Genomic DNA, 12,122 nt, shown 5'->3' with positions numbered 1-12,122 from the left:
ATGCCAAGAATGTCTTTACGTTTTTCAGGACCCCAAACAAACATGATTTTGATCCTTAGGGGTTTGGTTTTGTTTTTTAAACAAAACTACATAACAAACATACATTTTTAAAACAACAAACTAATTTCAATCCCCATCCTGTTTTGGTCTTTCACTACTTGGCATGTCAGAGTTTGTTACAGTCTTCATTTCTTTTGTTTTGCAGTAAGAAAAATCCAGACCTCCAACCACACAAATTCAGCATGCTCAGCTAAAACATTAGAAGAAAAAATAAAAATAAAAGAAACACAGGCCTTCTTCACCCCTCTAAGAAAACCTCAAAGTCAAGTAATGGCAGCGAGCGTCCGAGCATCCAGGCGCCCGTGCTCGCTCTCCCAACCACACACCTCCTCTCCCCAGAAGCCACGGGAGGTCGCGCAGTCTTGCACGACTTTGGCTGCTCGGTAGATTTGGGCTGATGTGAAGCAAAAGACACTCCCACTTGACTCAAACTACACCAGCCTAATCGTTCCTGGTGGCCACAGGAGTGCTAGTAGGGCCTTTGATAAGACAGGGCTCTTCAAACGCAACTCCCATCAGCTGGTTGCCTTCAACTCCACCCAGCAACCCATCATTTCCCAACGGACATCCCTGAACACTCGAGTAACTCGGAGAAGTGACCAAGTCGCACAGACCCAGCACAATTTGTCATCACGGAGGGACAGGCAGCTGCAGTGCCCGCCTCCAGGACGGGTATGTTAGTGATCCAAGACCCCGCTTTTCTCCAAGGTTCTTTTCTCCAAGGTTTCTCCAAGGTTTCTCCAGCACCACAGGTTTGGGAAACGCTCTCACACATGTGTCTTCTCCCCTTCTTCCTTCCAAGTCACATTTCCACGTGAAAGTCAGACACGAGCTGGCCTGGCAGGCTGAACACCCAGAGTGACCTTGGCCACCCATATCAGCCCAGCACCAGCCCGGCACCTTCAGCGTGTGTTCGTGGGGCCATCGGCTACTGAGATTTCTCTGTGGGAACCCCCCAGATGTGCAGTCAAGGGAACCTCTGCCAGGGTCTGCCTCTGAGAAAGCTTCATTCCCTCTGCCAGAAGCTTAAACACTGTCTCGAGTTAGTGAAACACATACTGCTCCCAGGAAGCCATGGAATTCAGGATTATTCCCTATATTTCATTACTTCCAGATAATTTTCCTCCAGTAAAAAAAATTGGGGGGGTGAGGTGGATCGGAAGCCAGAAGGACACACAGCCCTACATAGTATACCAAATCATTTGTGCTGGAAAAAAAAAATAAATCCATTTCTGCATTATTCTCAGACTTCCAACACAATAGCAAAAAAGTATCGTACGGATGTTAATACTTTTCTGCAGTACACAAAAAACAGAATTTACCGCCCCAAGAGAAACTGAAAACAAGTTTCTAAAAAACAGTTTGAACTTAAATTTCCTTTTTTTTTTTCCCCCCTCACAAAACATGCAAAATCCATACGAAGAACAGTGGAGGATGCAGAATCAAGTTTACTGGACTGCATGTAAAGTTGTTTGTAAAGACTAATGAGCAAGTAACACAAGTCATCTCAAAAAGCAATTTTTTTTCATTATAAAAGATCCCTTACAAATGTTCTAAACTATCTCTTAAGGATTCGCCCTTTTTCTTGCTCTTTGCTAGTAAGAAAGAAAAGCAACACAGATGCTAAAGTGTGAAGTGAGTCTTGCTTAAGGTAAGAGGTTAAGACGTGAATATTCAGAAAGCCCATTCTACTGAGTGTTTTCAACTAGAAAGTATATAAACTGTACCTTTAAAAAAGGTGTCAATAAATTATGTTACCAGAAGTAAATTCAAAGTCTCCAGGTTGGCAGTGGCTTTGCAGGAATTCCAGCTCCAGAAACTGAGATAACAGCCTGCATATTTGAGAGAACTCTTCAGTAGCAATAAATAGCCAGGCTGCAAAAATTATTAACCAGAACATGAGAGGGAGAACCAAAAAAAATTAAATAAATTTAAGTTTAACCTCTCTCTGTCCAAATGAAGAGGCAACTAAAAGCCTTCAGCAGGGGCGCATAACTGTGCCCAGCGTTCCTGCCTCACGCAGCAGCTGTACGCAGCTGCCCGAGAGACCCAGCGGCACACCGGTTAAGCACTCAGCAGCAGCAGGAAATGCGCCCGAGTTCATATAAACACAGAAACACAAATACCTAAATGGATAGCCTTGCATGGTTTAAGGTATTTCAGACACCCCATGGAATCGGGTTAGAGTTGTACCGGCTGGGAACCCACAGCATCGATGTATTTGGTTTGGAACTGCAAACAGCCTCAGGACTCAGAAGAACTCTTCTGGTGGGCACCAGGACCCACCCACACCCTCCCCCTTTGCTACCGCAGCCACCCAACACCCTGCCCCTCTTAACTCCTCCATCACCCCCAGAGCCAAGCCGAACAACCTCGGCTGTTCATTCTTGGAGGAGCAGAAGGACACACGTGTCCAAATGTCTCCAGAAGACTGTGAGTGCTGTTTACAAGCCCTGCTCCAAAACACGCTCACGCACAGACACTGCGAGGTGCAAGCAGCTTCGTTTTGCAAGGTGCTGGGTTGCCTTCGAGCCGGTGTCGCAGGCAGTTAAGACAGGACGGACACAGATCGCACAGGGTTCCTGCCGGATCCGGACACCGGCACTCACCTCACGGGGAGCAGGCAAAGGGCAGCAACTAGGAATCCTCCCTGCACAAGCCACTTCCCGCCCCGCCAACACTCTCACTCGCGACGAGGCTTAGGGCTGGGGGCCCCAAAGCTCCCCTCGCAGTGGAGGTCCCTCACAGCTGTGCTCCATCCGAGCAGGTGCTGAAGGCTCAATCTGGCTCTGCCCAAGCTTAAACTGCTAATGAATATTTGGTCTCAGAAGCTTGATATCAGATGATAAAAATTACAGGCATCAGGAGGACACAGAAACAATAAAAATGGAGACAGCCATGAATTTCCTGAAGCACCGTTACGTTGCTTATTTACTTTTAAAAGTCTGTTTACCTCTGTCATTTTTCGGAAGACAATTTCTCCTGTGCCAGTGAACTGGATAGGATTCCTGTTTGGATTTCAGTGGTCTCTAGAACTGCATACTAAATTGTCTCAACTCTGCTCAGTACTCTGCAGCTTTAGTTTCCCCACATTGCACAGTCAAACGTAAACTGTTCTTTTTTAACTCTTTCTTGCCTTGCCAGTCTGCACGTCCATGCTGCCACGTAGTTTTCCAGGCACTAACCATGATAGTTAGGACATGATGAGCTGAATGACACCCACTATCCCAGCAACTAGGTGTTTTCAGGTATCATTTCAGCCACAAACACTTCTCTAGAGAGCAGACGCGTCACTTTGGGCCTTCCCAGCCTCCATTACCTCGGCACAGCAGGCTCCCCAACTCCCAAACATGGCTGCACACCACGCTGCCGTCAAGCTGCTGGACCAGCCCTGCATTATATTTTCTGACAAAGTTAAGCTCTGTGCTTCATTTCTCACAAACGCAGTTTGACTGTAGACAGCGGTCGACAAGTAAATCTACCCTTTTCCATGGCAAACAGCCCAACTTTAATATTTTTACTGGCTTACAGCTGGGTAAATTAAGCCCCAGATTTTTATTTATTTATTTTTTAATACCGTGCAACTGAAAATGAACAGCTACTTCACTACGACTGCCAAGGACAACCTTAAAAACACTAATGCAATCCAGTCCAGCTCTCAATAGATCTATAAAGGCTGGAGAACTAAAACTTTCAGCTTATCCACCCAAACAAAATGTTGGTTGGGCAGGAAGTCTAATATTTCGTTAAGATCCTTAAAAAAAGAAAAAAAAACCCTACATGCTGGCAAGGAAAAAACCCTCTACTCTTCTGCTGGCAAAGTGAAGATGGTAACAGTCCCAGCTGTAATGCCATGAAATGGGAATTAAGACTTGCTGCATTACTTACCCCAGCCTTCCCAGCATTTCAAACTCTGGAACTTGTGGTCCATATGTCTCCACTTGCAGAGGCTGATACTCATACAAAGTTTCCTCCAGCTTTTGAATGGGAGCTAGTGAAATATGCTGACCCTGTTAGGAGGAAAAAAAAAAAAAAAAGGTAAGAATTTTCTACATGATGGGTCAAGTCTTTCATTTGACTTTTTTTTTTTTAATGCAATGCAAGAACAAGCTTATACCACTAATACAATGCAGACAAATACCATCCCATTAGGAACATACTGTCTAGTATATCACTCATTTCTTCATGATTTAAATTTTTTACTGGGATCTACAGTTTGGAAACACCGTTTCATTAGCTGTAGCTGTTTGGACAAGGTAGGAGGAAAAGGGAAAGTTTTACTGAAGGCAGGCTTACTGTTAGAGAGCGCAGCTGCTTTCAGTGTCAGTAGTAAAATTATTATTAGGTAAAAACTTTGTTTATCAGAAGTAATATCAAACAAATGTCTCTGAGCAACCCTATTTGAGTCTGTAATCAATGGTTTCCTGGAAGCCACTTTAATTTCTCTCTGCAGGCATTGTAAGCTCCCATACAGAATGGCTCTTATGATAGACCTTTACAGCACAATACAATTAATTCAGTCAACAAATTCCCATTCATTTCTAACTAAAAATATAGAAACACACAAACATAAAACTTTAATTCCAGATGGTACTTTTGTAAGCCCTTCAGACCACTGAGAAACACCTAGCCTTTTCTTCCCCCACTCCTCCAAGTCCCTATCACTCTGAGCTCTCACAAAACAGGAGACTTGTGGCTGGAAAGGAGGGGTCAGGAGGATATGAGATAGAGCCAAAGTTAACAGATGGTGCTGCGTGACATTCTACACTGATTTGTTGATCTTTCACACAGTTTCAATTTTCTACTGTATTCTATGGTGCTCACAAAAATTAGCAGCAGCAGCAAAAAGACAGAGCACTATGAGCTCCCCCAAAACAGCCTGGCTTCCCCTGTAGAAATTGAGCTTCACATCTGCAAAACACAGGAATTCAGGAAAGCAGTAGTATTGTTTTTGTAGACATTTTGTCTGCAACAGGAGATCGGAAGCTTTCCACGGTGTAATGCTGTGTATAACCCTGGCTCCCACTGGCGATCGCTTACTGGGCTTCACTTCCCTGGGGCCACTCATGTCAGCAGCTACTCCCTCAAGCAGAAACTGAAGGCTCCTAACGTGGCACACCGGGTTAAAATTAACTAAAGAGGGGGGGAAAACATCAGCAGAAGGGGAAAGCTGTTAATTAAATTTGCGGTTGAGGACAGTGACCTTTCTGAATATGGAGCATGGATATTTTTGCTTAGAGGGTTGCAGAAAATAGCTAAGAAAATTGAAGATATAAGTCCTTGAGAAGTACTATCACGGATCTGGGCCGATCTCTACGGAAATCGCAGCAGCGCAAGTTTTCCATCGAAACGGCTGTGTGCGCGTTTGAGAACAGAGGGTTCCGGCCATTTCCTGCCCTGCCCAGGAGTGTGGAGGGGCTGCTGCTAACGCTGGTCCGGTGACGGCCTCCCCACGGCAAAGCATGGGGAAGAAAGTCCGCAAGTCAGCCATGAGTCACTCCAACTTTCGTAGTTAGCATACTGCTGTTTCTGTGCCACAAACTCTTGCTGCCACGTCAAAAGCAGGCACACGTTAAACAAAAAACTTAGAAGTAGGAAGAGAAAAATTAAAAATTCAGCTTTAATCCCACTTTGTGACATTTAAGATACACAAATGCAGGGTCTTTTTACATTGCTAGAAGTTGCCAGTTTACAATATATTCAAGTTCATGAGTATATACTTTGTAACTGCGTTCACTTGGGCATGTTACACCCACTGTAAGAGATACTGTTTAAATAAGACTTTTAGATTTAAATTTTTAACAATATCTTTGTCTCAAACCAAAGGGAAAGACATAGCAGCAATTTACATGTGTACACCCTCACCTGGTGAGTGGGGGGGGAAAAAAAAAAATCAGTATTTCCAAATCCAGAGCAATTTTGTTCCAACCATAGAAAAGAAAATTCAGTTTTGGGCAAAGATTAAACCCATGATAAATATTTTGGGAAATTACTGGTGTGTGGAAAAAGGGAGCAGCTCAGATTGCAGGAGCCACATCTCCGGAGGGCATCACCAGAACAGCTGCTCGCTGTTAGCAGAGTTGCCACTGCTGCATTCCTAGCACTTTTTTAACGAGAGCGACTTCTGCCAACGTTGGCCAAGAGACATGGGAAGGCTCCTGACAAACGGACTGGGCCTTTTTCCCGACCACCACTTCGGGAGGACAGGATGAAAATGTCTCATTTGTCTTCCTCTCTTTGTGGGATTCCCAAAGTGCCAGAGGTCAGAAGGTATCACCAGGGTCATTTACTCTCAGACGGTCAACAAGGGAGCAGCCCACGACTGCGGGGAAGCTGGCTGCTCAGCACGCCGGCTCTACGCTGGGCACTGGTGTGGGAGACCTTACCGCTCTCTACAGCTCCCTGAAAGGAGGGTGCAGAGAGGTGGGAGTTGGTCTCTTCTCCCAAGGGACAGGCAACAGGGCAAGAGGAAATGGCCTCAAGTTGTGCCAGGGGAGGTTTGGACGGGATATTAGGAAAAATGTCTTCCCAGAAAGGTCTGTCGGCCATTGGAAGGGGTTGCCCAGGGAAGTGGTGGAGTCACCGTACCTGGAGGGATTTAACAGACACGTGGACGAGGTGCTGAAGGACACGGCCAGTGGTGGTATTAGCAGTGTTAGGTTAATGGCTGGGCTTGATGATCCTAAAGGTCTTCTGTACCTGAGGATTCTGTGAGTCAGGGAGAAGTCACTGAGCCACACCAGGACCCTTCTGTGAGGTGTGGGATTGCAAAACCAACCCACCGTGTTAGCCCAGAGAGCTGAAGCAGAACATCAGAAGAGGAGCAGCATATAGACACTGTCCACCCTTGAGCTGGTCTGACCTCATGGCCAGCACAGGCCAGGACGTTCTGTGCTCCTGTGCAAAGCCCAAGGACTAGCAGTTCATCCAAAGCACCTTCTTTTTGAAAGGCATTCAATCCAGACTCAAAGATTTCAGATCACAAGGGTTCAGGCACATCCCCCCTAAGTAAGTTGTTCCAATAGTTCATTATCTTCACCATTACATACTGGCACCTCGTTTCTGGTTCATCAAGATCGGTTTCAAAGCACTGGCTCTCTCCTGCGTCTCTCTCACCCACATACCGGGCCAAGGCACAAGTGTTAGGAACCAGTACGTCCTTTCACATGGCAGAAGGACTGCGCTGGTCTGCGTCCAGGCAGCAGACCCGCACCTCAAGAAGACTGTGCAGCTGCATGACACAGCTCATTTCTTTTCCTTTCCCAAAAATCACAACTTTAGCTGATGGACTTTGGCAACACGGGTTACATTCCACTTGGCAACAGGAGAGGGGCAGAACAAAAACACACACTGTTGTTCCTGCCCTATAGCTGTCTGGCCTTTAGGTATATAAACCGCATTTTGGTCTGCCTGGATTTGGGAAAAGGTTAGATGGAAGCACAAGAGTTGCAATACACACTCCCACGTGAAAGGGGCTGAAAACTGGTCAAGCCCTGGAGCCACCTCAGCCCCGTGGATGTGTTGGATATGAACAGGCTGCATCTACACTGCCGACCGCCTGCAATGCGAGTAGAGTGGCACGGCCAGGGGGGCTCCTGAGCTCACGGGCTTCCAGCTTGCTCAGCCCTGTGCAGGTTACAGTGTGGGCACACACTGGGTACAACAAAGGTTGGGGCAGGAACCTACGAAAACTTACTAGTGAAAAGTGTTGCCTTTCCTGTTCCCACAGATGTTGGGATAAGGTGCCTTTACAAAAAAATCTTGAAGCGAATATTGGTCAAATTGAACCTTTTATCCCAGTGAAAAGCCATCTGACCAGTAGCATCTCAGTTCTCCCTCTCCGTCCTGAGTGGTCCCCAGCCATTTCATAAAAGACTGGTATAAAAGGGAAGCTGTTGTGTAACTTCAGAGCCATCACAAGAGACAATAACTATTACTTAGGACTTACACAGCACTTTCACAGACCCAAAAAACATTTCACGTCTATGAGGTAAGATTTTTAAATTTCCTGTATTCCACCTAGACAGCCAGCCTTACCTCTTTCCAGCATTAGGAGGCATTTATCAGCGTGCTAAAACCAAAATGAAAGCAGCGGGTCCAAGATCCTGCTTTTGCATTGCTTTCTCCTGACAAACCTAAGGTCTGATGTTGTGGTCATGGGTAAGTATTTCTAATTCCCCTCGGATGCTGTAATGTTTGTGTAAAAGAAGCTGACAGTATCCAAATGGAGATAGAAAAGGCTTCCAAGAACAGAGACAACAGATTTTCCTGCCTCCTCTCCCTCCCACCCCTATCTTCGTGGCATACGAGTTTTTTCACTGGGATTATTTTAGGCACTGTAGCTGTCTATTACATTTTGGAATGTATGGAACCACAAAACACACTGCTAATTAGAAGGAAGGCATTTGCTTATCCTTATGACTTTGTTTATGTAGAAGACAGCAAGGGATTGGTGAGTAACTGCCTTTCCATTCATGTACTGCATGGCTTTAGATGAGAGAAACACAGGATTAAATTGGGAGGGGGTTTAACTCATGTCTTTGCATTACAAAGAAAAGCGACTGGCTGATGTACTTTTCAGTATCCGAGATATAGTGTTTGAGACATATCTCAGTTTAAATAATGAGAAACAAAAGCAGTAGCCAATTTTTGTTTCAAACTGTGATACAACATGGCCTTAAGGAAGGAAAAAGCCACGGATTATACACAGAAGAGATGCCCCTGCAGTGACAAGGAACTTATTTTAAATGAAAAGCAGTGTCCTTTTAGGACAAGTCACAGCTATTAGAGCATCAAAATTCTAGTTTATCAGTGCACCTTTCACACAGGGGGTTGGGAGGGACTCCAGGCAAATGCCAGGTATATCAGTATTTGCCTGCTCGCAGAAAGAGGTTATTTTAGCAGAGTCCAGAAATAACAACTGAAGGTGCAGCACTCATGCTTCTTCCCATCCTGCCATCTCTCCCTGTCTCCAAAATGACATTGCCTCCCTTCACCTCCTCCCCTCGGCAGCAAAAAGAAGTAACAACTGACAGCCTTCTCAGAAATCTCTTAAGTGCCAAGGAGGAGGAGAAAGGAGACTGACACCAAAAATGCACTAGTAGGGGAAAGAGGAGGAACAGCTATGCCACAAAAACATCCCCAGGCAAGAGACAGAAGCCAGAGACTGGGGTCATTAAAACTTGTCCAGACAAAGCAAGTTTCTGTACTAGATGATGTAGCCAATCTTTTGCTATTTTAATTTCTCTCTGCTTAGGAACTTACTCAGGCCTGCTACCACCACACTACCAGAACACAGCACATGTCAGGTAACAGGAACAGCAATATTTACCTGCTAAGCCTCACCAGGTCAGACTGGAGCAACGTTATTTACGTTTAATTCTTTCCACAGTCAGGTCACCCTCCCCAGCCTGCTGTAAGGAGCACGGGGCTAGTCGAAAAGAAACTGAGTGCTGTGGGATGCCAGCGCATGACACTGCTAAAACACACCCTGAGCATCACTTCTCAACTCCACGCAGCACGACGGAAACGTTAACAAAGACCCGTTTTGATGAGATGTCACTTGAGTGTGTAATTATCCAAATGCTTTTCAGGTGAACGTTAAAACAATACCACAAATTCCTTGGATTTTTCAGTATAAGAAGTCTTACAGAACTATTTTACTGTTAAGGTCGCAACAAAATTCAGGTTTTGGAAAGATTTCATGGTAACAGAATTTCTTGCTGAACAGTATTAATAGAAGTATCTTAGGTGATGTGGTCCGAGTCAAAAGCTGGGGTGGTTTGGTTTTTTGAGAGTTATTTGGGGTGTTTTCTTATTTGTTTAGTTGGGGTTTTTTTTAAGTTTCTACCCTCCCAATTCACTCTTGACAGATCCATGTCAGCAACATTAATATGGTTTTCTGATTCTGATGAATTACTTAGAATACAGTAACAGTCAGGAAAAGGAGAATGAAACTGATAGATTTGGAGGGCTCAGTTAATATTATTTTAACCTTTACCCTCCCTGTCTTCTACAGCTTTTTTAAATAAACACAAAAAATGTCAAACTAAAAAGCATAATTCCATTCCTTCGCCTAAAATTCTAGTGCTAGTGAGGCTTTTCCAAAGACTTAAATATCCGAAACCAACTGCTTTTCTTCTGCTCCCGAAAACCAACAATAAATCTGATTTCCTCACTCAATTATGAAAAGGGCTATGGGGAGATCCGGGTTGCAAAACAGGAGAACAAATGATCTGACAGAAACCAACAAAATCAACTTAACTGTTCCTGTTGATCCCAGAAACAGAATCTGCCTACAAGTGTCAGGACAAGAGATCTAAGATTAACATACACCCTCCCTTCTGGGGTAGATGATTTCAGATGCCTTGTAACAATCTGACTAAATTTAGACTTTTTTTTTTCCCCACAGTAACTTGATTTGATTTTTGAATGCCAAAACAGATTTCAAAGATATGCTTTTGGAATGTCAGAAAGAAAATAAGAGCTCAACAGCACCAAAGAAGGATTAACAAAGACAGTCACATATATGTGATCTGTTACACACAAATAGATACCTTGGAAATTAACCAGACAGTGACACGGGTTAAATCACACCATCAGTTCTAGTTGCCTCCAAAATTTTCTTTCACAATTTTCTGACATACCTGACATAATTACCTGACCAGACTCATCTTTAAGATCCTGCCGAAAAGCCCCATTTTCTCTAATCCTCAGAAGAAATCCTGTGTCCATCTAACGCTGAAATAGAATCGTACAATGGTTTGGGTTGGAAGGGACCTTAAAGACCATCTAGTTCCAACCTCCCTGCCATGGGCAGGGACACCTTCCACTAGACCAGGTTGCTCAAAGCCTCATCCAGCCTGGCCTTGAACACTTCCAGGGATGGGGCATCCAGAGCTTCTCTGGGCAACCTGTTCCAGTGTCTCACCACCCTCTCTGGGAAGAACTTCTTCCTGATATCCAATCTAAATCTACCCTCTTGCAGTTTAAACCCATCACCCCTTGTCCTGTCACTACCTGTCCTTATAAAAAGCCCCTCCCAGCTTCCTTGTAGCCCTTTCAGGCACTGGAAGGTGCTATAAGGGCTCCCCGGAGCCTTCTCTTCTCCAGGCTGACCAAGCCCAACTCTCTCAGTCTGTCCCCACAGCAGAGGTGCTCCAGCCCTCCGAGCATCTTTGTGGCCTCCTCTGGATTCGCTCCAACCAGTCGATAACTTTCTGATGCTGGGCGTCCCAGAGCTGGATGCAAAACTGCAGGGGGGTCTCAGCAGGGCAGCGGGGGAGAATCGCCTCCCTCAACCTGCTGATCACATTGCTTTTGATGCAGCCCAGGATAAAGTTTTTATTTTAAATATAATTCTTCTGGGTCAGTGCCACTACCAGGATTTAGTGGCTACTCTCTTCACAGAACACTCTGGTGCCCTTTCCTCTCATCAGTGGATCACAGTGCCTGTTTGTGCAGTGCCTACCGTCCTCTCCAGCGCTGGCTGCCAGAGCTGTGTTCGGATTCAGGGCATAGTCTGGATGTTTGCTGCAACAAGTCACTCGCTCGTTTCAGCAGAGACTCCAGAGTTCAGGTAGGAACTGCCAAGCTTTCCTCAAAATCTCCACCACTGTTCAAAGGACAGCTCCGTACGCAAGACTGCATTGTTTATGTTAACAAAGAATTAAAATGCAGCAGCATTTTCATGTAACTAAAGCCCACAAGTCACCCTCCTGCTTTTCAGCGCTCATTTCTCAATCCTGCTCCCAACTCGGTCTCAGCTCCTAAGCACTGACTTGCTTCTGTGCAATCCACCACGCTGTGCGCAGATGTTCAGCGCTCCTGCACCTTTGGCTCTGGTTCCCAGGAGCTCTACCCTATTTGGCCGCTCTCAGCTAGCCTGAAAAGCCACGAACTGGCTCTGCTAGTTGGTATTTGGACAGTCTGGGACCACCAATTGCATTTGCAAACCTCACTATTAGCTCACACCTTCTTCCCCTGTGGCTTTCACAGGGCTCGTCTTGGCCCTTCTCAGTGTACAAAACGCAGGTTCTGCCCATTTTTCCGAGACAAAGATT

The 12,122-nt window shown here is 45.3% G+C and overlaps 1 protein-coding gene across 1 annotated transcript in view; it reads right to left on the bottom strand.

The window, feature by feature from the left end:
• Positions 1-3,944: 3,944 nt before the first annotated feature.
• MNAT1 (MNAT CDK-activating kinase assembly factor 1) overlaps positions 3,945-12,122 on the bottom strand; it is a gene marked incomplete at its 5' end in the record, with an annotated part of 40,600 nt that continues 32,422 nt past the window's right edge. Inside the window, one exon of the mRNA XM_010158085.1 lies at positions 3,945-4,070. Coding sequence (XP_010156387.1) covers positions 3,945-4,070 — 126 coding nt within the window. The remainder of the gene's footprint in view (positions 4,071-12,122) is intronic.

Source organism: Eurypyga helias, unplaced genomic scaffold, assembly GCF_000690775.1.
Source record: "Eurypyga helias isolate BGI_N326 unplaced genomic scaffold, ASM69077v1 scaffold31118, whole genome shotgun sequence".
Classification (NCBI taxonomy): Eukaryota; Metazoa; Chordata; class Aves; order Eurypygiformes; family Eurypygidae; genus Eurypyga; species Eurypyga helias.
Note: the sequence above shows the minus strand (reverse complement) of the source record. Positions and strands in the feature narration are given on the sequence as shown.